General features: G+C 44.3%; 1 protein-coding gene across 2 annotated transcripts in view; it reads left to right on the top strand.

Annotated features, from left to right (window-relative positions):
* Positions 1-1707: 1707 nt before the first annotated feature.
* The window catches only part of pde3a (phosphodiesterase 3A, cGMP-inhibited), a 96565-nt gene continuing 71211 nt past the window's right edge, over positions 1708-27061 (top strand). Inside the window, exon 1 of one of the 2 annotated variants that reach the window (XM_014153016.2) lies at positions 1708-3280. In XM_014153016.2, the coding sequence (XP_014008491.1) occupies positions 2360-3280 (921 nt within the window). In that variant the 5' untranslated portion in view covers positions 1708-2359. The remainder of the gene's footprint in view (positions 3281-27061) is intronic. The other variant, XM_014153017.2, reaches the window with a different exon arrangement.

Genomic DNA, 27061 nt, shown 5'->3' with positions numbered 1-27061 from the left:
GTAGGGCTCCGGTGTAACACTCATAAAACTAGGCGACCAAAACACTCAGGGTAATCACAAAATGTACAGAGGTCTGTCTGTGTGTGCACACCTCCTTGTATGTTCTGATCTGGAGTCAGTCATGTGTTTATTTTAGCTTGGGTACATTAGCGGTGGTCTCTGTTTGACACATCACACTCTCTTCATCTTGGACTGCTCAGAGCTGTTTGCTTTGAGAAAGGGTCCTTGCCATGTGAGATCCATCAGCTTAGGCCTATTCCGTTCTTTTGTCCAATAAACATGTTAAGGTTAAGTTGGAGGGCAGGGCTTTGCCGTTAATTTTTAAACGGCTTTTAGTGTTTTTGTATAACACCTGAGTGCCAATGTACAATGTTGCCTTTAAAACTAAGCAGGTTTGGTCCTAGTCGGTCCCTGGATGAGAGACCAGATACTGCTGGAAGTGGTGTTGGAGGGCCAGTAGGAGGCACTCTTTCCTCTGGTCTAGAAAAATATCCCAATGCCCCAGGGCAGGGATTGGGGACATTGCCCTGTGTAGGGTGCCGTCTTTTGGATGGGACGTTAAACTGGTGACCTGACTCTCGGTGGTCACTAAAGATTCCATGGCACTTATGATTAGAGTAGGGGTGTTAACCCTGGTGCCCTGGTTAAATTCCCATTCTGGCCCTCATACTGTATCATCATAGCCACCTAATCATCCCCAGCTTCCAATTGGTTCATTCATCTCCCCTGTAACTATTCCCCAGGTTGTTGCTGTAAATGAGAATGTACTCTCAGTCAAATTACCTGTAAATAACAAGTGCATGTAAGGTCACGCATTAACAAGCTACAATGTGACATCACAGAGCTGGTAGGGAGGGAGGTCGGATGTGTGACCTCTACCTGTGGCATACTGCAAACACAATCTCAAACACCTTTCCTCTCTGAATAGACTGCTCCCAAAAGTTGTTCTATTCTACCAAAATATGTGATTAGTTTATATTCCAAATCTAACTTGGGTCCCAACTGGCACTCATTCCCTATATAAAGCACTCCTTTTTACTATATATGGAATAGGGTACCATTTATGCCACTTCACAAACCTCAGATCCAGTCTTACATCAAACACATTTATTTATATAGCCCTTTTTACATCAGCCGTTGTCACAAAGTGCTGTACAGAAACCCAGCCTAAAACCCCAAACAGCAAGCAATGCAGATGTAGAAGCATCACGTGAATTGCCCTTCAGTTGCACCTGCCTGGTCTCCTCTTTCATGGCAATCGATTTGGCTTACCGTAAAATAATTTGATAAGTTGATAAGAGTTGATAAGATCATAAAAAGTGAAAGATAGCCTAATGGTTACCCTTTGAAGTTCATTCCTTTCATGAAATACGCTATGAGAGAAGAGGTGTAAATTGAGCTCATCTTTTTAGGATATGGATTGGATGACGTAGCCCATGATGCAAGTGAGTTTAATATGCATTATTCAAGGTACACCTTCCATAGAAAAAACGTGGAATCTTCTGCCAGCGGTTTCCAACTGCACTGGGAATCTCACGAACCATTTTCTACTACCATGACATGGTATTTATTTTAAGCAGAGCCTACAGAAAATGTTATAATTGATGTTCGTGGAAATGGGCCTAATTATTGCAATCATTATCATAATTATAATCAATACCACCACGATCATTATTGCTTTGTTTTGTGACGCCTTTCGAGTCACCGGACCAAGCCGGGGCTCTATTTCATCTCCGTAAAAAAATAAAAATACGGCAGGAAATCTCTATGTAAACATGGTTTACGTCCGCGCAGCAGTATGCCGCGCTTCGGCAAACTCCGCTGCTGTTCCTTCAATAGGAGAATAGTAGCCTAACCTATGAAGAGCAGAAGAAACGTGAGGGAGAAATAACACCGAGAGAGAAACAGACGGAGCGGCACAAAGGAGAGAGGAGTGTTTGTGCGAGAGGGCGATATAGAGGGAGATGAGAGGAGATGCAGGCAGTGGCCTAGATGTGCGAATCGCCAAGAGTTGCTCTTTCTGGTTCACTGGATGGAGGCTGCTCCCGCGCAGGGAGGACTAGAGAAAATATGGGGATGTTTTACGCGGTTTGTTGAAGTCTTCACAGTGAACCGTTACTTTTTTCAGTACGTTTGTTCGTTCATTCGTGTTCTGTATTTTTATGTTGCCTACATTGTGTGTGTTTTGGGGAGAAATGGGTCAATAATTTGGAAGCGCCCATGCAGTAGCGCACAGTCCCACACACTGCCGCGCGTTATGGCTCTCTCTGTCAAACATGGTATGAAAATGCACTGAGCCTTTTACATTTACACACTGCAAATATATAGTTCACGCCGCTTTCTTCGCTCCTCCTATGTGATGGCGATGGAAGTGGAAGCTGACAGTGGCAGAGGTATATCAAGGAGCGCTCATGAGAAATGCCCGCGAGCGGTGGAGCGCAACGGCTATGTGAAAACATGTGTCACCCCTCTGTATCAGGACGCAGGCTGCCAGTCGTGGCTGAGACTCGCAGAAATATGGAGTTCCCGGAGATTGTCATCCGCAGTGTGTGTGGGCTCTGTATCGGTTATTCTCGCTTTGCTGGTCAGATTGGTTGACTGGGACGTGGAGCAGCAGAGTTGCGGCAGTAACGGCGAGAAGAACGGCGAGTCTGGATCTCTAATTCATTTCTTGGCGAGCTGTGTGGTGGAACTGTTGTTGAACGTATGGTACCTGGTGTCCCCTGTCTTCACTCTCGTATGTGCCTTCTTTTGGGTTGGCTTGTACCTGATCCGTTGCGGGGTGCTGATCCGGACCGCCGTGTTTCTGTTGGCAGTGTGTCACTTGGGCGAAGCCGCGGCGCAGTTTCTCTTGCACGGTGCGGAGGACCAGTTGCTGTCGTTTACCGCCACCTTGGTGGTTCTGTCCTGTCTAGCCGGCGGGGCGCTGATGGTGGTCAGGCTCGGACAGGGGGTTTCCGTCATCGTCTTCATCAGCATCATCAGGACTGTGTCTCTCATCTCCCTCAACAAGGTCCGGGCCAGCTGGAGACCCTACCTGGCGTACCTGGTAGGAGTGCTGGGGGTCCTGCTAGCGAGGTATGCTGACCGGCTCCTGACGGGCTCAGGGCCACTCGGGGCGGGTTGTAGCTACGTGACAGCGGGGAAGGAAGATAATATCATTCCCGTGTTTAAAAGGCGACGGCGGTCCAGTTCGGTGGTCTCCTCAGACATGGCGCACAGTCACAGCAACAGCAAGTCCCACCGAAGGACCTCGCTCCCATGCATTCCACGGGAACAGGTAAAAGCTTAGCTATAATTTGAATGATTGGCTTTTTTTTTAGGGCAAGGGAATGGCACAAAAATGTGCCCACAATTAACGCATTGTGCCCGAATGTATTATTATTATTATTATTATGATTGTGATTATTGTTATTATTATTATGCCTATTATTATTACATTAGACAGGTCCTTCGAATTACTTTGCTGGATGTCTCAAAGCTCAGCTTCTTCTCCAACGCATATCCCTATAGGCTACTATATAGAACACGTGTGTTAACTTGTGCTGATTCTATCATGAGCACTTTATCTACGCTATTAAAGGGAAATACTCTCTGCATGCACGTTCCAACCCCTTTTCCTTTTCCTTTTCCCGTTCTATTTTAAAGTAGGCCACTGTTCAAATGGCTAGTATGTGTTTGTGCTTTTGATAAACAACTGTATGCCACTGTCCAGTGGTCATTATGGTGTAGATACTGTGTGTCCAGTCCGTCCATCTAGCGAAGGATTGCTTTGCCCTTCGGGTAGTAAGTCATACCAGGGTGGGGCACCTGAGACAGAGTCAGGTCTGATAACCAGCCCTCAAACTCGGCCTTTTGTTTGATCTGGCTAGGTGGCTGTGGGTCGGAGGAAAGGCTTTCACGTCAGCTCACACCTATTTTAAAAGGTTATCAGTAGTTAGAGACTGATATCAAACACATTTCCGCATCGTTTACTGTAATTGATTTGTTTTTATACGGTAGTTACCGGGAATTGCGTTCTACAGACCGGCTTGAATGTGGCTTAAATGGATAAGAAATTAATCTTAAATGTGAAGGTACACATTCTAGAGTAGCTTTTTATTGTATTCAAGTGCATTTACTGACCTTGCCTATTATTTTATTCATCCTCTGCTTTGTTTATTTTATGTCTAAGGACACTGTGTATCCTGAGAAGGGTTTCCTGTCTTTAAGAACATATTTTATGCAATGTTGGACTTTTTTTTTTCTATCTCCTGATATGTTTTCTCATCTTTGAATTGCAATCCAAAGTTAGTACAGATGCTACATTTTAAATGCAGATGTACAGGTTTTGTGCATGGGGCTCCCCAAGTATACAGCCTTTATAAGCTTTACAACACAGAAGACAAGCTGTACTGCTGGCAAAGTTTTGTATCCTCCTCAGCATGTATGATGTGTATGAACACATCCATATGAAGCTGAGGTACTCTAGTATGTCAACCAGACCTGTGGGTAGTGTTCATAATGCATCATCTCAACCGTGATTTCTTCAACAAAGTGAACCAACAACGACTGATCTCTGTCATACGACACCCTTCACTCATAAATGTTAGATTTGTTGTCCCTGATCTTCAAGGGTGAACTTTCACAACAGCTCTACCTCCTCCATACCTTCTCAGCAGTTACTACTGTGTTGCCTCCCATGGAAGTTACGCCCTCTAGTGATAGATTAGAATAAAACAAAAATGAAAAGGTATCCAAGTTGAGATAATATCCAAGCAGATGTTTTTGTGTTGGCAGAAGGCATGTCACACTATTAAAGATGGGATACTGGACACTCCAAAAGGTTTCAACTTTATTTGTCCCTGAGGGCAATTGGTTTTGCAGCAAAGGAGCATAAAAAACAACATTGAACATATAAAATCCACATGGATAACCACAAGGATAGTGTACATTGTACTCTGGACTAGCACGCTGTCTAAAGTCTTAAATATAATGACTTATTTTTAAGTAAGAGGCCTAGCTGGCACATATCTTCTTACGGATGTTTATTGCAACGTGTTTAGGCCATGTGTTTTGGTGTTGACTGTTGAGTGACTTTGGGCACATCCCTTTTGAACTGTACATTGTGTTAGCGATGGGTCATCTGATCAAATCGTGTTCAATGATGCTGACCAACCTCACTAACAACACACAACGACACGAGGTCTGACAAATTGTCTCCCCTCTCTCAGAGTACTTGGTTACGGGAGCTTTGATACTCAAGAGGCCTTGCGATTGGTCAGGGTGAGTGCTGTGCGGAGCGGCAGGCCAGGCAGCATGTCCTGTCCTCCACAGGCGTTTCCTTGAAGTGAGTTGCGTAAGCCTCTTGAGAGAGAAGGCTAGTTACACCAGGAGAGGCTCGCTGGCTGGATCAAAACACGTCTGTCTGTAAAACAGGGCCTGATCGCCGGTCAGCAGAGTATGTCCTGTACAGTATGGGAAATTATCAAATGTCACCTATGATGGTAGGACATTATTCTGTATTCTCCATAGTGAATGGCTTTTTAGTGCAATACTAATGGAATAGGGTATAATTTTAGAAGCAGCCTTTTGTTTTTCCCAAGGATTTAAAAAAAACTCATCTCGTTTTGTGTGTGCGTGTGTGCTTGCGTGTATGTGTGTGCTTGCGTGTATGTGTGTGCTTGCGTGTATGTGTGTGTGTGTGTGTGTGTGTGTGTGTGTGTGTTTGTGTCTAGCTCTCCTCTGGGTGCAGTTCTCGCTCAACTCAGAGAAGCATAGATTTTCATAAACCTTCCCTCCTGCAGTATTTATGAGCCAGCCTCTGCTGACTGCCTGCCAGAATGTGCTCTTGCTTTACATTGCAGCATCCAACAGCCCCAAGAAGTCCTCCACTGCTACTTCGAACTTTCCTGTCGCCATTGTTTTGCTCTCTGTAGCCATAATTTCATGTTTACAATGTGTTTATAGATGTGTAAGGTAGGCTTTATGAACATTCAGTTCTTAGTAAATCATTACCATATGTATAATATAGCATGTATAGTTTGATGAAGACATTGTAATGTCAGATGAAACCGTTTCAGATAGATTACTGCTTCACAAATAGCTTTTTAATGAATTTCTGGGGGATTTCTCAGAACGTTAGAGCACTTCTAATGACATATCATGATATAAATCTCTTTTTAGACAGTGTGAGTAGCTCTGCGGTAGCGCTGCAGTGGACTAGCTAGCTGCAAAAATGGTTTGTATTTCAGCAGAGGCTTCTAGAGGGATATGATTCGAGGAAATAGCCTTTTGTAGTGAGTTTGGGGCTGATTCAATCCAAACTTTGGCTCAGTAATAGAGAAGTTGTAAATTGGACATTTAAAAAAGCCATTTTATATGAGATTAGTTTATGCCTTGGTTCTCCTTCTCATTTTCCCTATCCACACACACACACACACAGAAGAGGACTGTATATTCTACAATGCCATACATTATAACAATGCTTCTGCTAAAATAGTTGAATGCTTGAAAAAGAGTTGGGGAATGGGGCTCCAATAGTCCAAACAGTTCAGAATTTTGTTCAATTTTCAAACTGTATATTATCTAATTATCAAACGTCTTAATATTCTATGCCACAGCGAGAGAGAGAGTGAGAGAGGGAATGACAGAGAGAGAGAGAGAGAGAAAGAAAGAGAAGGAGGGTGTGATTCAGTTAAATTTGAAGGAGAAAAGGGTGCAGCAAGAATCTATTTGAGGGAAACCCTATTCTCTCAATGACGCACATTCATTCCCACAGAGACCCGCCACATTACGCTCTGTGCCATAGATTCCTGAATTTCTGTGCCACTGATACAAGGTTAGTAGGCTGGACTATTCTATCTGCCCTCATAGGTTTAGACTATAGTCCCCAAAAGGGCCTGGATCATGTACAGATGTAGGATCTTAATTTGATCTCCCTGTTGCAGGAGAACTGCAATGTAAAGCTTGTAGTGTGTTTGAGGTTTAAAAAGGCTTCTGAAGTTTGTAATTCCCACTTTGAAATTTCAGACTTGATTTTCCCTTAAGAAAAATGTATCAACCCCTACAAAAATGTAGATTAATTATAATCCACATAATAATTCACATTTCCTGTTGCTGCAGGATTGTTTTCATGCTGTAGCAAGCTGGCTCAAATTAAGATCCTACATCTGTACAAAAACAGATTAACTTGGAACCGGTTTGTACTTAACATAGTGGCTTGTTGTGTGTGTGTCGCAGCTAGGCCCCTCACTCACAAACAAAATGAGGTTGGCCGTGCCGAGCTTGTGTGTGTGCTTGTGTGTGTTTTGAGAATATTCCTCTACATGTGGTACATTCACCTGTTTTCATCTTGTCGGAAGCAGAGAGGGTGTCATTTCCACCTGACGACGAGACATGCTGAATGTTGACTTTATTAGTCTGCCTAGCCCTCTCTGTTTAATTGAGCTTGTCTGTGTGTGAATGGATAGAGGGATCTTTTACGCACACTCACTCACTCACCCACTCACACACACACGCACACACAAGTTCAGCACGGCCAACCTTATTTTGGTTGTGAGTAAGAGGGGCCTAGCTGAGACTGTGAGAGGGTGTCCGAGGAATGTGTAGCTTCAGCTGGATGATGGGGCCGCTGGCTGCCAAACCTCATTCATTTAAAAAACCCAGTGTTGCACAGCGACCCGAGTCTCAGAGAACAGTACCACCAGTACATGGTCCAGAAGAGGAAGAGAGACGGAGAGGCTGAGCTAGGGAGGTATAGAGAGATGCAGGGGAAGAAGGGAGTGGGAGGGAGAAGCAGAGAGAGAGAGAGAGAGGGGGAGATGCAGAGAGGGCGAAAAGAGAGGCAGGGGTAAAGGGTAGGAGAGGTAGAGAAAGAAAGACGGAGAGAAAGCGAAGAGAGCCGTGCCCTTATGTCACCAGGTGTGCAGCTGTAGCTGTTATGAAGAAGAAAAAAAATGAATGGACTGCCTCATTCAGGCCAGAGGTAGGTGGAGAAGGAGGGAGGGAGGAATGGAGGGCAGAGAGCAAGTGGGGAAGAGAAGGATGGGGATGGAGAGTGGTGAAAGACGTAAGAGAGATGGAGAGAAATGAAGGAGGGAGAACAGTTTCCTGCCAAGTCTACCAAATATGTCAGTCGTAACAGGACAACAGCCTAGCTGGCCTGTGAAACCTCACCACTGTTATTATAAACACACCACAGCACCGCTCTGCTCACTAAAACACTAACAGACACCACACTCAAATACTAACACACACTCACTCCAAACACTAAAACATTTCTACAGTTTCTGCCGTGCCTGCCAAGACAGTGTCTCCTATATAGACAATGGTTCTTTTCCATGTACTTGTTTTTTTCTATCCAGTACCTGAAGGTACATTAGGATTTGAGTTGTTTTCTCTTTCCATTCACTAGTGAAACATAGCAGATGCCTGTATAGTCTCACAGTAGCCTATGAAAAGCCAGTATTGTGTCGGGAGTTAGAGACCAGAGTAATCCCAAAGAGAAATTCTGCCTCCGGTTGTCACAGTCTGACTTATCCTCCTCATTAGGAGTTCATTATCAGACTCACGTCAACATCACTCACATGTGAAACAGGAGAGATGGGATGTGTCTGTATGCTTGCCTGGGCAGCCAAGCATATGCTCCATGTATGTATTCATGCATGATTGTGAAGGCATGAATACATAAGACTACATATGTGTGCGTCAGTACCATACTGGTTTGTCCACATACCGGTATGTGTGTGCCTATGCAAGGTGTGTGCACAGTGTGTACCCGCATGTGGATGTGTTTGTGTGTGTGTTTGTGCATCTGTGTGCGTTTCTGAGAATTTGTGTGTCAGTGTGTACCAGCGAGAGAGAGAGAAAGTTTGAGCCCCAACTCTAGCTGACTAGCTGTAGGGCTGCTAAGCCCACTGCTGAGAGGCAGCTTGTTATTTTAACCTGGACTGGCCGCTGCCCAGCTCCCTTCTCCCCCGCTCCCTGCTCCCTGCCCTCCTCCTCTCTCCCCTGCAACTCACTCCCTGCTCCCAACTTCCTACTCCCCTCACCCTGCTCCCGGCTAGCCTCTCCTCTCTCCTCTCTCCCCTCAACGCGCTCTCCTCTCTCCTCTCCCCATATACAGAGTGGCTACCCTGCTGGCCAGCCATATGAGCCCCTGGTCCCAGACAAGGAGCGTACTGTTACCCACTCAATGGTGTGTTTTAGTTTGAAAATATGCCCAGGCAGATGGGGAGGGGGGGAAGAAAGCCAGCCTTTAACAGAACCCAGGTCTGTACATCTGTCTGTTTGTCTGTCTGAAAACGAGTGAGAGCCAGGGAGAGCCAGGGAGAGGCTAGAGAAAAAAAGGCTGAAGGATTTTGGTGCAGGGTTTGTTTTCTCTGAGTCTATTTTAATTAGAGAGAGAAGTGGGCTAAATGCTGCCGTGCAACACAGCACAGTACAATGCCATGTTCAGGAGGAGAGACGTGGAGGAGTCTCATTCAGCATACGAGGAGGTGTACTGCTGCATGGTCAGATATTTTGTTGTTGAAAGAAGAGAAGTTTATTAAAATAATTATGTAAATTGGAGAGCCAATGTGATCAATTGTGTGAATTCGATTAATCATAAGTGTAATGAGAAAATATGCTCCATTTCTCGAAATGTCTACAATAGCGTCCTGTTATAAGAAATGGATGGCTCAAGCCCCTGTAGCAGCAGCATCGGAGAACTGTCCTTGAGGAGCCTTCCAGATGACCACAGTCATCATAAACCATGTATGAGTCCTCATAAACCATAGCTCCTGTCCACAGGTCACGTCACTGTGGTTGATTACCATGGCCTAGTTGAGCGTGCAGCCTTACTGGGTTCGGTGTGTGTGTGGGTGTGTTTGAGAGATGAGTGTTTATAAATGTTCATACTGTTTAACCAGGTCCTTGTTGTAAAATGGAATTATTTCTCAATGGCTTACCTGTCCAAGTAAAGGTTTGAAAAATGAACATTACAGATTGTTGTGGCTTCGGAATAAAATCTCATACATTTGAGCTTTCTGTGGACCAAGAGTGTTCCAGGCTAGCCCTCTGAGTCGCCCAATGCTTCTGCGCTGTCATCAGTCTGCTGGGCTGCAGTGTTTGCCCTCCCTGCCCCCTGCCTCCCTCCCAGCCTCCTCCAAGGCTCCACAATGCCTGGTGCTGTGGTTGTCTATCAGATAATTGCCAGCGTAATTGCATCACATGCAGCTGGTAGTGTTTTTCACTTCTATTACTCTCCTTGCTTGTGTAATGCTGCTTTTACGCACAACACAATGGAGACGTGCGCAATGCAGTGAATTGCGCGATGCCGTCTGTTCCTAGAGCCAAAGAGAGCCTGCTGCTGGGTTACACTAGGTCGGATCAGATCTTTATCCTGAGAAATGGGTCTGGGATTGGATAGGGACAGTAGGCTACTTGCCTGTTTCTGCTTAAGCCAAGAAGTTGTTGTCTTGTTTTGGCAAGGCAACAATGTACTAGTGTTGGATGCAGATGTCTTGGAACTGTTAATGAGTCATCAGTTAGGTCAGCTTAGTATATAGACAAAGGGATATTGCGCAGATGCATCATGTTAAAAACATTGAATAGTATATAGGTCAACTTTTTGATGTATTCTTAACGGAAGCTGTTTTGGACCTGGATATCTTGGGTTCTAACTATTTATGTAGAAGCAAAAGGATGTACAGTGCATTTGAAAAATATTCAGACCCCTTGACTTTTTCCACATTTTGCTACATTACAGCCTTATTCTAAAACTGATTAAATAGTTATTTTCCCTCATCAATCTATACACAATACCCCATAATGACAAAGCAAAAACATGTTTGAAGACATTTTTGCTAATTTATAAAAAAAAAACAAGAAGCTGAAATATCACATTTACATAAGTATTCAGACCCTTTACTCAGTACTTTGTTGAAGTACCTTTGGCAGCGATTACAGCCTTGAGTCTTCTTGGGTATGACGCCACAAGCTTGATACACCTTTTTTGGGGGAGTTTGTCCCATTCTTCTCTGCAGATCCTCTCAAGCTTTGAAAGGTTGGATGGGGAGAGTCGCTGCACAAGCTGTAATGTCTCGGCTGTGTGCTTAGTGTCGTTGTCCTGTTGGAAGGTGAATCGTCGTCTCAATCTGAGGTCCTGAGCGCTCTGCAGCAGTCTTTCATCAAGGATCTCTCTGTACTTTACTCCGTTCATCTTTCCCTCACCCTGACTAGTCTCCCAGTTGCTGGCACTGAAAAACATCCCCACAGCATGATGCGGCCACCACCATGCTTCACTGTAGGGATGGTGCCAGATTTCTTCCAGATGTGACGCTTGGCATTCAGGCCAAAGAGTTCAATCTTGGTTTCATCAGACCAGAGAATCTTGTTTCTCATGTCTGAGAGTCTTTAGGTACCTTTTAGAAAACTCCAAGCGGGCTGTCATGTGCCTTTTATTGAGGAGTGGCTTCTGTCTGGCCACTCTACCATAAAGGCCTGATTGGTTGAGCGCTACAGAGATGGTTGTCCTTCTGGAAGGTTATCTTATCTCCACAGAGGAACTCTGGAGCTCTGTCAGAGTGACCATCGGGTTCTTGGTCACCTCCCTGACCAAGGCCCTTCTCCCCTGATTGCTTAGTTTGGCCGGGCGGCCAGTTCTAGGAAGAGTCTTGGTGGTTCCAAACTTCTTCCATTTAAGAATGATGTAGGCCACTGTGTTCTTGGGGAGCTTCAATGCTGCAGAACGTTTTTGGTACCCTTCTCCAGATCTGTGCCTAGACACAATCCTGTCTCTGAGCTAAATGGACTTTTCCTTCGACCTCATGGCTTGGTTTTTGCTCTGACCTCCTCTGTCAACTGTGGGACCTTATATTGACAGGTGTGTTCCTTTCCAAATCATGTCCAATCAATAGAATTTTCCACAGGTGGACTCCAATGAAGATGTAGAAATATCTCAAGGATGATCATTAAATATTTATTTTTTAATCCATTTTAAAATAAAGCTGTAATGTAATAAAATGTGGAAAAGGGGAAGGAGTCTGAATACTTTCCGAATGCCTTCAGAATAGAGGTCGACAGATTAATCAGCATGGCCGATTATTTAGGACCGATTTCAAGTTTTCATAACAGTCGGTAATCGGCATTTTTAGATGCCGATTATGGCCGATTACATTGCAATCCACAAGGAGACTGCGTGGCAGGCTGAACACGTGTTACGCGAGTGCAGCAAGGAGCCACGGTAAGTTGCTAGCTGGCATTAAACTTATCTTATAAAAAACTATCAATCTTCACATAATCACTAGTTAACTACACATGGTTGATGATATTACTAGTTTAACTAGCTTGTCCTACGTTGCATATAATCAGTGCGGTGCCTGTTAATTTATCATCGAATCACAGCCTACTTTGCCAAACGGGTGATGATTTTATAAAAGCGCATTCGTGAAAAAAGTACTATTGTTGCACCAATGTACCTAACCATAAACATCAATGCCTTTCTTAAAATTAATACACAACTATATTTTTTTAAACCTGCATTTTTAGTTAAATGAAATTCATGTTAGCAGGCAATATTAAGTAGGGAAATTGTGTCACTTCTCTTGCGTTCACTGCAAGCAGAATCAGGGTATATGCAGCAGTTTGGGCTGCCTGGCTCGTTGCGAACTGTGTGAAGACCATTTCTTCCTATCGAAGACCGTAATTAATTTGCCAGAATTTTACATAATTATGACATAACATTGAAGGTTGTGCAATGTAACAGCAATATTTAGACTTCGGTTCCATATTTCACTGAAAGAATAAACATTTTGTTTTCGAAATGATAGTTTCCGGATTTGACCATATTAATGACCTAAGGCTCGTATTTCTGTGTGTTTATTATATTATAATTAAGTCTATGATTTGATAGAGCAGTCTGAGTGAGCGGTGGTAGGCAGCAGCAGGCTTGTAAGCATTCATTCAAACAGCACTTTCCTGCGTTTGCCAGCAGCTCTTCGCAATGCTTGAAGCACAGCGCTGTTTATGACTTCAAGCCTATCAACTCCCGAGATTAGGCTGGCAATACTATAGTGCCTATAAGAACATCCTATAGTCAAAGGTATATGAAATACAAATAGTAAAGAGAGAACTAGTCTTATAATTCCTATAATAACTACAACCTAAAACTTCTTAACTGGGAATATTGAAGACTCATGTTAAAAGGAACCACCAGCTTTCATATGTTCTCATGTTCTGAGCAAGAAACTTAAATGTTAGCTTTTTTACATGTCCCATATTGCACTTTTACTTTCTTCTCCAACACTGTGTTTTTGCATTATTTAAACAAAATTGAACATGTTTCATTATTTATTTGAGACTAAATTGATTTTATTTATGTATTATATTAAGTTAAAAGAAAAGTGTTCATTCAGTATTGTTGTAATTGTCATTATTACAAATATATAAATAAAAATCGGACGATTAATTGGTATCGGCTTTTTTTGGTCCTCCAATAATCAGTATCGGTATCGGCATTGAAACATCACAACCAGTCGACCTCTACTTTAGAAAGTATTCATACCCCTTGACTTATTCTTGTATTGAAAATTAAATACCAAAATATTTCATTAGATCACTTTTGGCAGTGATTACAGTTGTGAGTCTTTCTGGGTAAGACTAAGAGCTTTGCACACCTGGATTGCACAATATTTGCACATTATTCTATTAAAAGCTCTGTCAAGTTGGTTGTGGATCATTGCTAGACAGCCATTTTCAAGTCTTGCCATAGATTTTCAGGCCAATTTAAGTCAAAACTATAACTAGGCCACTCAGGAACATTCAATGTCGTCTTGGTAAGCGACTCCAGTGTATATTTAGCCTTGTGTTTTAGGTTATTGTCCTGCTGAAGGGGAATTCATCTCCCAGTGTCTGGTGGAAAGCAGACTGAACCAGGTTTTCCTCTAGGATTTTGCTTCTGCTTAGCTCTGTTCCGTTTCTTTTTATCCTACAAAACTCCCTAGTCTTTTCCAATGACAAATATACCCATAACATGATGCAGCCACCACCATGCTTGAAAATATGAAGAGTGGTACTCAGTGATGTGTTGTGTTGGATTTGCCCCAAACATAGCGCTTTGTATTCAGGACATAAAGTTAATTTCTTTGCCACATTCTTTGCAGTTTTACTTTAGTGCCTTATTGCAAACAAGATGCATGTTTTGGAATATTTTAAATCTATACAGGCTTCTTTCTTTTCACTCTGTCATTTAGGTTAGTATTGTAGAGTAACTACAATGTTTTTGACCCATTCTCCTATCACAGCCATTCAATTCTGTAACTGTTTTAAAGTCACCATTGGCCTCATGGTGAAATCCATGAGTGGTTTCCTTCCTCTCCGGCAAGTGAGTTAGGAAGGACGCCTGTATTCATGTAGTGACTGGGTGTATTGATACACCATCCAAAGTGTAATTAATAACTTCACCATGCTCAAAGGGATATTCAATGTCTGCTTTTATTATTTTAACCTATCTACTAATAGTTGCCCTTCTTTGTGATGCATTGGAAAACCTCCCTGGTCTTTGCGGTTGAATCTGTGTTTTAAATTCACTGCTCGACTGAGGGAACTTACAGATAATTGTATGTGTTGGGTACAGAGATCAGGTAGTCAGAGTCATATTATTGCACACAGAGTGAGTCCATGCGTCTTATTATGTGACTTATTAAGCACATGTTTACTCCTGAACTTATTTAGGCTTGCCATAACAAATGGGTTGAATACTTATTGACTCAAGACATTTCAGCGTTACATTTTTTATTAATTTATGAAAATGTCTAAAAGCATACTGTAATTCCATTTTGACATTTTGGGGTATGCCAGTGACACAAAATCTCAATTTAATCAATTTTAAATGCAGGCTTTTCCACAACAAAATGTGGAAAAAGTTAAGTGTGTGAACACTTTCTGAAGGCACTATATGTTTTGTATGCAAGGCCTGAAATGCACAGAGTGAAGTAGAGAAAGCACTAAGACAGTGGGTGTTCTCTCTGCCCTATCCATTTACATTTACATTTACATTTAAGTCATTTAGCAGACGCTCTTATCCAGAGCGACTTACAAAATGGTGCATTCACCTTATGATATCCAGTGGAACAACCACTTTACAATAGTGCATCTAAATATTTTAAGGGGGGGGGGTTAGAAGGATTACTTTATCCTATCCTAGGTATTCCTTAAAGAGGTGGGGTTTCAGGTGTCTCCGGAAGGTGGTGATTGACTCTGGCGTCGTGAGGGAGCTTGTTCCACCATTGGGGCGCCAGAGCAGCGAACAGTTTTGACTGGGCTGAGCGGGAACTGTGATTCCTCAGAGGTAGGGGGGCCAGCAGGCCAGTGGTGGATGAACGCAGTGCCCTTGTTTGGGTGTAGGGCCTGATCAGAGCCTGAAGGTATGGAGGTGCCGTTCCCTTCACAGCTCCGTAGGCAATCACCATGGTCTTGTAGCGGATGCGAGCTTCAACTGGAAGCCAGTGGAGAGAGCGGAGGAGCGGGGTAACGTGAGAGAACTTGGGAAGGTTGAACACCAGACGGGCTGCGGCGTTCTGGATGAGTTGTAGGGGTTTAATGGCACAGGCAGGGAGCCCAGCCAACAGCGAGTTGCAGTAATCCAGACGGGAGATGACAAGTGCCTGGATTAGGACCTGCGCCGCTTCCTGTGTGAGGCAGGGTCGTACTCTGCGAATGTTGTAGAGCATGAACCTACATGATCGGGTCACCGCCTTGATGTTAGTGGAGAACGACAGGGTGTTGTCCAGGATCACGCCAAGGTTCTTAGCACTCTGGGAGGAGGACACAAGGGAGTTGTCAACCGTGATGGCGAGATCATGGAACGGGCAGTCCTTCCCCGGGAGGAAGAGCAGCTCCGTCTTGCCAAGGTTCAGCTTGAGCTGGTGATCCGTCATCCACACTGATATGTCTGACAGACATGCAGAGATGCGATTCGCCGCCTGGTTATCAGAAGGGGGAAAGGAGAAGATTAATTGTGTGTCGTCTGCATAGCAATGATAGGAGAGACCATGTGAGGATATGACAGAGCCAAGTGACTTGGTGTATGGCGAGAATAGGAGAGGGCCTAGAACAGAGCCCTGGGGGACACCAGTGGTGAGAGCGTATGGTGCGGAGACAGATTCTCGCCACGCCACCTGGTAGGAGCGACCTGTCAGGTAGGACGCAATCCAAGCGTGGGCCGCGCCGGAGATGCCCAACTCGGAGAGGGTGGAGAGGAGGATCTGATGGTTCACAGTATCAAAGGCAGCAGATAGGTCTAGAAGTATGAGAGCAGAGGAGAGAGAGTTAGCTTTAGCAGTGCGGAGAGCCTCCGTGACACAGAGAAGAGCAGTCTCAGTTGAATGCCCAGTCTTGAAACCTGACTGATTAGGATCAAGAAGGTCATTCTGAGAGAGATAGCAGGAGAGCTGGCCAAGGACGGCACGTTCAAGAGTTTTGGAGAGAAAAGAAAGAAGGGATACTGGTCTGTAGTTGTTGACATCGGAGGGATCGAGTGTAGGTTTTTTCAGAAGGGGTGCAACTCTCGCTCTCTTGAAGACGGAAGGGACCTCAGCCTCTATCCCTCAGCCAGCCTGCCAGACTTGCTCTGTTCTATGTGTTATGGGAGAAGTAGTTATTCCCTGGTATTTGAGTGGTAATTTTGTGTACACAAGGCAAGGTATTCTGAGCACAGACGTATGCAGGGACTGAGTATAGGGACCGAAGGCGCTTGAAGATGACATCATCATGCTGGTGAACATTAGGCCTTTTTTATTTGTTTGTTTTTCTTTGCCGACACACTGCATTTTCTCAGATTTTTCATGTGCTGGATGCGTTTTATGAGGCCATAGGGATAAACAGGATTTTTTTTGAAAATATTTTTTTGTCCGGTTCACAACCAGGTTGTTTTGTGGTAGAGGACGGAGGGTGCGTTGTATCCTCAGGTGTGTCCCAGCTGCCACACACACACACCTCCACCCCCCCTTGAATAACTTCCAGAAGGCCTAATGGGGTCCAGAGCAGGGAGAGTCGCCTTAAAACCCAGGCCAGATGAATGCTCTGTAATAACAATTGTGTGTGTGTGTGTGTGTGTGTGTGTGTGTGTGTGTGTGTGTGTGTGTGTGTGTGTGTGTGTGTGTGTGTGTGTGTGTGTGTGTGTGTGTGTGTGAGTGAGAGAGAGAGATGGTTGACTGGTGGCTCGTTACCTCACAGCTGCTTGGCTGATGACGCTGTGCAGAATTTGCTTATAAATGCAAAATAACACAAACTTGGGACAACACAGCATGTGTATTTGTGTGTATCACAGAGAGTGTGTGTGTGTGTGTGTGTGTAGTGTACTGTATGAACAGTAAACACTTTACAAGTGTGTTACATGTGACAGAGGGAGCTTGCGAGTGCGGCTAGGGGTGTGAAAAGGGAAGTGGGAATGTGACATTTTGTGAAGGGAGGTGTTGCTGTTCCAAGTCCCTGAGCTGGAGAGATCCACAGAACCCCATCCTACTCCTCTTTCTCCTCCTCTTTTCTCTAAGGTGCCGATGACACTTCCATGACACTAAGGTACAGTACCTGTTATGTGAGCAGCAAGAGGTCTCTGGCAGTGACACATTATGATATAGGGTAACGTGTTAACTGTAGTGGCACAGGGAGATGGGGACTGATATGAAGCTCCACACATCTGTCCCCCATGCCTTCAACCAGCGTAGGAAAGGTCCTGTACAAACCCATACAAACTGCACTGGTCATTACATAAGACCCAATGTCCACTGTCCTGTCCCTCTACATCTCACTTTGCATGCTTAGATGAAGATGTGTGTGTCTCTCTCTCTATCTCTCTCAATTTAAAGTGTTGTTGGGGAAGTAGTTATTCCCTGGTATTTGGGTGGTAATCTCTCTCTCTCTAACTCATTCCATCTTAGTCTCCCTTGCCCCCCAGTCTCTTTCCTCTTTTCCCTCTTTCTCTGTCCTTTATCTCTCTCTCAGTCCATCTTTCAGAGGACAGATGCCGGCGGCGGCATGGCGTCCTCAGCTGCCATCACACACTGTTATGTAAGGCAGATCTCTGTGTGTGTGTGTGTGTGTGTGTGTGTGTGTGTGTGTGTGTGTGTGTGTGTGTGTGTGTGTGTGTGTGTGTGTGTGTGTGTGTGTGTGTGTGTGTGTGTGTGTGTGTGCGTGCGTGCGTGCGTGCGTGCGTGCGTGCGTGCGTGCGTGCGTGCGTGCGTGCGTGCGTGCGTGCGTGCGCGAGCGAGCGCCTGATTTGCCCAATGAGTCTGTGATGGAACGGGCCATCATGTGGGGCTGGGGTGGAGGATGGTAACTGAAAGATGGTTGGTTGTGTTTACATATACACTATTTATACTCATGTTTCTTAAAGTACTGAAAGCCCATGTCCTAGGCCCGTAACTTTGTTCACGGTCCCTCCCTGCCACCCCCACAGGAGACCCACATAGTCGGCAGATCCATCCGCCTGACATGTGCTACGTACTTTAGCTACCTTCTTCATCTGTGCTTTAGCTATGTGCAAAAGCATTTATCCACGCTTTATCCATAAATCCTATCTACAAGGTTTATCCTGTAGTCTATTTTATTACCACTTCTGATCTTATCAGAAAGGGTGATCTGATGATGCAAATATATGCTGTCAATAAACCTAGTTAGTCAGAACATTGGGCTAATCCAATCAGTCAGTAGGTCCCCGGGCCTGGGAGGGCTCATCGTAGGGCATGTACTGGAGAGTTGGCTTTGATCCCATCGTCCCATCTGCAGGGAGGATGTTCAGCCACAACATTCAATGCCTCTCAAATTGGTTTGGATGAAATCGTTTTCTAAAACTTATTGTGTCTGTCTGATGTAAGCTTTGTCCGTTAGATGAGGAAGTTCACTGGTCTGGTCTGCTGTTAGACTCAATTGCTCAGTAAAAGCTGTGTTACCATACTCTCTAAATAATGAAGGGGCCATAAAGAGCATCGTTCTCTCAAAAACAAAGAGAAAGCTCTTTTCATCCTTTGAACATTGTGACAAGTAAAAGGGGGACATTTGCTCTTTGCAGCTGTTGGTTTATGTTTCATGTCCAGCTCCAAGGCAGAACACACACACACACACACACACACACACACACACACACACACACACACACACACACACACACACACACACACACACACACACACACACACACACACACACACACACACACACACACACACACACACACACACACACACCCCTCTCGTCCTTCCCTCGTTTTCTGCCCATCTGACATTTCAAACAGACGTGCAGAAGAGCGTACAAGGCAGGCGGGGGGGGGCCAACGGGAGGGCTGGCCTGGTCAAATAAACACAGGAGTAGTGACGCTAGTAATCCATACCAGACCTGCAAAACACACCCTGTGTGTGTGTGTGTGTGTGTGTGTGTGTGTGTGTGTGTGTGTGTGTGTGTTCATGGCTTAAGTCATGATCGACATATGCACCCAGGAGCTGTGTCCTGCCTCCATGGGTGAACAGTGGTCACAGAGGTTGTGTCAGGTTGGATAACCAGCTGTAGTTAACCACTGCCTTTAACCCTGTATGTCAAGCATAGCGTGTGCATCACTAAGGGAAGCAAAACAAGGTGGTTCAAAACGCACCTCTCTGTGGTGGGCTATCATACTGGAGCAAATCCTAGCTTGACGTGTGCACAGATGTTTGAGGATATTTAGGTGATCACTTGGGCCCACAGGGCTGGTGTTCCACTGGGGTTGACTCGTGGTTGTTATGGTTGTCTGTGTGGTTGGAGTTTACGTTCTGCTAATGTTGAACACTGAACACTGACAAGCGTCAAACCCTCACCCAATCCAACAAGCAACACACGTCCCACTTTCATACCCTTAAAAGGAGACACCTCTTACACGTTCTTTATCCTTAGTTACCTCTCTCTGAACTCCTCTCTCTTCTCTCCATCTCGCCATCTCTCCGTCTCTCTCTCCGTCTTTGTCATCTCGTTTGTCTCTCCATCTCCTCTTCTCTTTTTTTACGCTGCTGTTTTTGTGGCTGTGGGAAGACATTGTGAGAGGCAAGGAGCGTCATCGTTAGTGCTCATCTGTGGAACAGACCAGGGGACAGACTATGGCTCTGACGTCTGTACGGGCCATTAGGAGGGGAACACACACAGAACACACACACCATGCGCTTCCTCTCTCACACACACAGAACACACAAACACACACACACATAATCACACACACACACACACTCGTCAGGATCATGTGGTTAGCAGTGCTGTTTGGCACCGTGGGGCCTGTTACTGTCTGTGTTTATGTCAGTGTGGTCCTGCAGGCATGATGTCTCTTCCGTCCATTCACCGTCCATTCACTCGTCCCTGCAGCCATCCATTCCTTTCCCAATTCCTCTCTTTCTCTCCCCTTTTCTCTCCTTCTCTCTTTCTCCCATCTCTCTTCCTCTCTATTTCTCCCTTCTCTCTCATTCTCTCTCTCCCTCGATCCCCCTCTCTTTGTCTATCCACCCCTCTCTCTGTCTCTCTCCCCCCTCCCCCTCTCCCCTCTCCCTCTCTCCAGTCTCAGTCAGGGCAGAAGCCCTTCTTATATTGGATTATGTTGTTGTGATGGGCGTTGGGGCGTCTGGTGGTGGTATTACTCGGAAGCAAAGGATTAGGAGAGTTCAGTTTTCTTAGAAAAGCTGTTTTTATCAGAGGGTTGGAACCGGTTCAGGGAACAGAACTTAAAAACCTGAAAAGAAGGTTGTTTTTCAAGGAACAGAATCAGAACCGGAAAAGTGATCTACAGTGCATTCGGAAAGTATTCAGACCACTTGACTTTTGCACATTTTGTTGCGTTACAGCCTTATTCTAAAATGTATGAAATAGTTTTTTCCCCCTCATCAATTGACACACAATACCCCATAATGACAAAGCGAAAACAGGTTTTTAGAATTTTTTGCTAATTTATTAAACAGAAAGAACTTATTTACATAGGTATTCAGACCCTTTACTATGAGACTCGAAATTGAGCTCAGGTGCATCCTGTTTCCATTGATCATCATTGAAATGTTTCTAAAACTTGATTGGAGTCCACCTGTGGTAAATTCAATTGATTGGACATGATTTGGAAAGGTACACACCTGTCTATATGAGGTCCCACAGTTGACAGTGCATGTCAGAGCAAAAACCAAGCCATGAGGTCGAAGGAAAAGGCACATGACAGACCGCTTGGAGTTTGCCAAAAGGCACCTAAAGACTCTCAGATCATGAGAAACAAGATACTCTGGTCTGATGAAACCAAGATTAAACTCTTTGGTCTGAATGCCAAGCGTCACATCTGGAGGAAACCTGGCACCATCCCTACGGTGAAGCATGGTGGTGGCAGCATCATGCATTGGGGATGTTTTTGAGCTGCAGGGACTTGGAGACTACTCAAATCAAATCCAATTGTATTTGTCACATGCGCCGAATACAACAGGTGTAAACCTTACAGTGAAATGCTTACTTACAAGCCCTTAACCAATAATGCAGTTTTAAGAAAAAATAAGTGTTAAATAAAAAATAAATGAAAAATTATAATAATTAAAGAGCAGCATTAAAGTAACAGTAGCGAGGCTATATTCAGGGGGTACCGGTACAGAGTCAATGTGTGGGGGCATAGGTTAGTCGAGGTAATTGAGGTAATATGTATATGTAGGTAGAGTTAAAGTGACTATGCATAGATAATAAACAGAAAGTAGCAGTGTAAAAGAGGGGGGGACAATGCAAATAGTCTGGGTAGCCATTTGATTAGCTGTTCACGAGTCTTGTGGCTTGGGGTTAGAAGCTGTTAAGAAGCCTTTTGGACCAAGACTTGGCACTCCGGTACCGCTTGCTGTGTGGTAGTAGAGAGAACAGTTTATGACTAGGGTGGCTGGAGTCTTAGACAATTTCTAGGGCCTTCCTCTGACAACTCCTGGGATAGAGGTCCTGGATGGCAGGAAGCTTGGCCCCAGTGATGTACTGGGCTGTACGCACTACCCTCTGTAGTGCCTTGCGGTCAGAGGCTGAGCAGTTGCCATACCATGCAGTGATGCAACCGGTCAGGATGCTCTCGGTGGTGCAGCTGTATAACATTTTGAGGATCTGAGAACCCATGCCAAATCTTTTCAGTCTCCTGAGGGGGAATAGGCTTTGTCGTGCCCTCTTCACGACTTTCTTGGTGTGTTTGGACCATGTTAGATTATTGGTGATGTGGACACCAAGGAACTTGAAACTCTCAACCTGCTCCACTACAGCCCTGTCGATGAGAATGGGGGCGTGCTCGGTTCTCCTTTTCTTGTGGTCCATAATCATCTCCTTTGCCTTGATCACTTTGAGGGAGAGGTTGTTATCCTGGCACCACACGGTCAGGTCTCTGGCCTCCTCCCTACAGGCTGTCTCATCGTTGTCGGTGATCAGGCCTACCACTGTTGTGTCATCAGCAAACTTAATGATGGTGTTGGAGTCGTGCCTGGCCATGCAGTCATGAGTAAACAGGGAGTACAGGAGGGGACGGAGCACGTACCCCAAACGGCCCCAGTGTTGAGAATCAGCGTGGCAGATGGGTTGGTACCTACCCTTATCACCTGGGGGCAGCCCGTCAGGAAGTCCGGGATCCAGTTGCAGGGATGTGTTCAGTTCCAGGGTCCTTAGCTTAGTGATGAGTTTTGAGGGCACTTTGGTGTTGAACGCTGAGCTGTAGTCAAAGAATAGCATTCTCACATAGGTGTTCCTTTTGTCCAGGTGGGAAAGGGCAGTGTGGAGTGCAATAGAGATTGCATCATCTGTGGATCTGTAGGGGCAGTATGCGAATTGGAGTGGGTCTATGGTTAATGTGAGCCATGACCAACCTTTCAAAGCACTTCATGGCTACAGACAAGAGTGATACGGGTCGGTAGTCATTTAGGAAGGATACCTTAGTGTACTTGGGAATAGGGACTATGGTGGTCTACTTGAAACATGTTGGTATTACAGACTCAGACAGGGAGAGGTTGAAAATGTCAGTGAAGACACTTGCCAGTTGGTCAGCGCATGCTCGGAGTGCACGTCCTGGTAATCCGTCTGGCCCTGCGGCCTTGTGAATATTGACCTGTTTAAAGGTGTTATTCACATCGGCTACAGAGAGCATGATCACACAGTCGTCCTGAACAGGTAATACTCTAATGCATGCTTCAGTTGCTTACCTCAAAAAAGAGCGTGGAAGTAATTTAGCTCGTCTGGTAGGCTTGTGTCACTGGGTAATTTGCGGCTGTGCTTCCCTTTGTAGTCTGTAATAGTTTGCAAGCCCTGCCACATCCGACGAGCGTCGGAGCCAGTGTAGTATGATTCTACCTTAGTCCTGTAATGACGCTTTGCCTGTTTGATAGTTAATCAGAGGGCATAGTGGGATTTCTTATAATCTTTTGGGTTAGAGTCCCGCTCCTTCAAAGCGGCAGCTCTACCCTTTAGCTCAGTGCAGATGTTGCCTGTAATCCATGGCTTCTGTTTGGGACATGTACGTACCGTCACTGTGGGGACGACATCATCGATGCACTTATTGATGAAGCCAGTGACTGATGTGGTGTACTCCTCAATGCCATCGGAAGAATCCCAGAACATTTTCCAGTCTGTGCTAGCAAAAGAGTCACTGGTGCTTCCTGCTTTAGTTTTTGCTTGTAAGCAGGAATCAGGAGGATAGAATTATGGCCAGATTTGCCAAATGGAGTGTGAGGGAGAGCTTTGTATGCGTCTCTGTGTGTGGAGTAAAGGTGGTCGAGAGTTTTTTGTCTCTGGTTACATATTTAACATGCTGGCAGAAATGAGGTAAAACGGATTTAAGTTTCCCTGCATTAAAGTCCCCGGCCACTAGGAGCGCCGCCTCTGGATGACCGGTTTCCTGTTTTCTTGTGGCCGTATTCAGCTCACTGAGTACGGTCTTAGTGCCAATATTTGTTTGTGGTGGTAAAAACACAGCTACGAAGAATATAAATGAAAACTCTCTTGGTAAATAGTGTGGTCTACAGCTTATCATGAGATACTTCAGGTGAGACTTACTATTAGATTTTGTGCACCCGCTGTTGTTTGCAAATATACACAGACCGCCACCCCTTGTTTTACCTGAGGTGGCTGTACTATCTTGTCGATGCAGCGTAAACCCCGCCAGCTGTATGTTATTCATGTCGTTGTTCAGCCACGACTCGGTGAAACATAAGATATAACTGTTTTTAATGACCCGTTGATAGGATATCTGTGATCGTAGTTCGTCTATTTTGTTATCCAATGATTGTACGTTGGCTAGTAGGACTGACGGTAGAGGCAGATTACCCACTCGCCGTTGGATCCTTACAAGGCACTCGAACCTACATCCCCGATATCGCCATCTCTTTCTCACGCGAATCACGAGGATTTGAGCCTTGTCGGGTGTCTGAAGTAAATCCTTTGCGCCCGAATCATTATTAAAGGAAAGATCTTCGTCCAGCACGAGGTGAGTAATTGCTGTCCTGATATCTAGAAACATTATGTACAAAATATGTTACAAATAACTCGAAAAAAACACACACAATAGCACAATTGGTTAGGAGTCCTTAGAATGGCAGCCATCTCCTCCGGTGCCATGGTCAGGGTTGAGGGAAAGATGAATGGAGAAAAGTACAGAAAGATCCTTGATGAATATCTGCTCCAGAGCTCTCAGTACCTCAGACTGGGGGAGAAGGTTCACCCTCCCAACAGGACAACAACCCTAAACACACAGCCAAGACAACGCAGGAGTGGCTTCGGGACAAGTCTCAAAATGTCCTTGAGTGGCCCAGCCAGAGCCCGGACTTGAACCCGATTGAACATCTCTGTGCAGCGACGCTCCCCATCCAACCTGACAGAGCTTAACCTCTATGGGCTAGGTGGGACGCTAGCGTGCCACCCGTGGTGCACTCCATCAACAGCAGGTGCATTTCAAGAGCGGCAAATTTGAATCCAAATAAATGTCAAAATTCAAATTTTTCAAAAATACAACTATTTTACACCATTTGAAAGATAAACATCTCCTTAATCTAACCACGTTTTACGATTTCAAAAAGGTTTTACGGCGAAAGCATAAATTTAGAGTATGTTAGGACAGTACATTTACAAGAGTTGTGTGTAATGTTTTGTCAAGTCAAAGACAGGGTCACCAAAACCATAAAACCAGCTAAAATGATGCACTAACCTTTTACAATCTCCATCAGATGACACTCCTAGGACATTATGTTAGACAATGCATGCATTTTTAGTTCTATCAAGTTCATATTTATATCCAAAAACAGCGTTTTACTATGGCATTGATGTTGAGGAAATCGTTTCCCTCCAATAACCGGCAGTCAAGTCAGCGTCACAAATTAAATAATTAAAATTAGAAAACATTGGTAAAATATTATATTGTCATTTAAAGAATTATAGATTTACATCTCTTGAACGCAATCAACTTGCCAGATTTAAAAATAACCTTACTGGGAAATCACACTTTGCAATAATCTGAGCACTGCGCCCAGAAAAATACGCGTTGCGATACAGACTAGACGTCATGTTGGGGAGATCTAAAATCGAAAATACTATGTAAATAATCCATTACCTTTGATTCTCTTCATCAGATGTCACTTCCAGGTATCACAGGTCCATAACGAATGTAGTTTTGTTCAAAAAAGCTCATCATTTATGTCCAAAAATCTCCGTCTTGTTAGCACATGATGTAAGCCAGCCGGACTTCTCGTCATGAACGAGGGGAAAAAATATATTTCCGTTCGTTCAAACATGTCAAACGTTGTATAGCATAAATCATTAGGGCCTTTTTTAACCAGAACATGAATAATATTCAAGGTGGACGAATGCATACTCTTTTATAACGTATTGGAACGAGGGTACCCAACATGAACTCGCGCGCCAGGTGTCTAATGGGACATCATCGTTCCATGGCTCTTGTTCGGTCAGATCTCCCTCCAGAAGACTCAAAACACTTTGTAAAGGCTGGTGACATCTAGTGGAAGCAATAGGAAGTGCCAAAATATTCCTCAGCCCCTGTGTTTTTCAATGGGATAGGTTTAAAGTCAATACAACACATCAGGTATCCACTTCCTGTCAGAAAATGTCTCAGGGTTTTGCCTGCCAAATGAGTTCTGTTATACTCACAGACACCATTCAAACAGTTTTAGAAACTTTAGAGTGTTTTCTATCCATATATAATAAGTATATGCATATTCTAGTTACTGGGTAGGATTAGTAACCAGATTAAATCGGGTACATTTTTTTTATCCAGACGTGCAAATGCTGCCCCCTAGCCCTAACAGGTTAAGAGGATCTGCAGAGAAGAATAGGATAAGCTCCGCAAATACAGGTGTGCCATGCTTGTAGCATCATACCCAAAAAGACTTGAGGCTGTATTCACTGCCGAAGGTGCTTCAACAAAGTACTGAATAAAGGGTCTGAATACTTTTTATTTGTAATACATTTGCTACATTTTTTAAAAACCTTATTTTTAGTATGGTTCAGTTTAGATTCTCAGAATAATCCTATTTCAGCTATTCTCAATAAGTTTCAGATTGTCATGTAATATTTTTGTTGAATTGACTAGATATTACTTGTCTTTTTGTGAGCCATCATTTGAATGAAAACAGTAGACAACTGGATGTTCATTCATTAATGTACAGTTGAAGTCAGAAGTTTAAATACACCTTAGCCAAATACATTTAAACTCAGTTTTTCACAGTTCCGAACATTTAATACTAGTACAAATTCCCTGTCTTAGGTCAGTTAGGATCATCACTTTATTTTAAAAATGTGAAATGTCAGAATAATAGTAGAGAGAATGATTTATTTCAGCTTTTATTTCTTTCATCACATTCCCAGTGGGTCAGAAGTTTACATACACTCAATTAGTATTTGGTAGCATTGCCTTTAAATTGTTTAACTTAGGGTCAAATGTTTCGGGTAGCATTCCACAAGCTTCCCACAATAAGTTGGGTGAATTTTGGCCCATTCCTCCTGACAGAGCTGGTGTACCTGAGTCAGGTTTGTAGGCCTCCTTGCTCGTACATGCTTTTTCAGTTAGGCCCATAGATTTTCTATGGGATTGAGG

Source organism: Salmo salar, chromosome ssa17 (assembly GCF_905237065.1).
Source record: "Salmo salar chromosome ssa17, Ssal_v3.1, whole genome shotgun sequence".
Lineage (NCBI taxonomy): Eukaryota > Metazoa > Chordata > Actinopteri > Salmoniformes > Salmonidae > Salmo > Salmo salar.
Note: the sequence above shows the minus strand (reverse complement) of the source record. Positions and strands in the feature narration are given on the sequence as shown.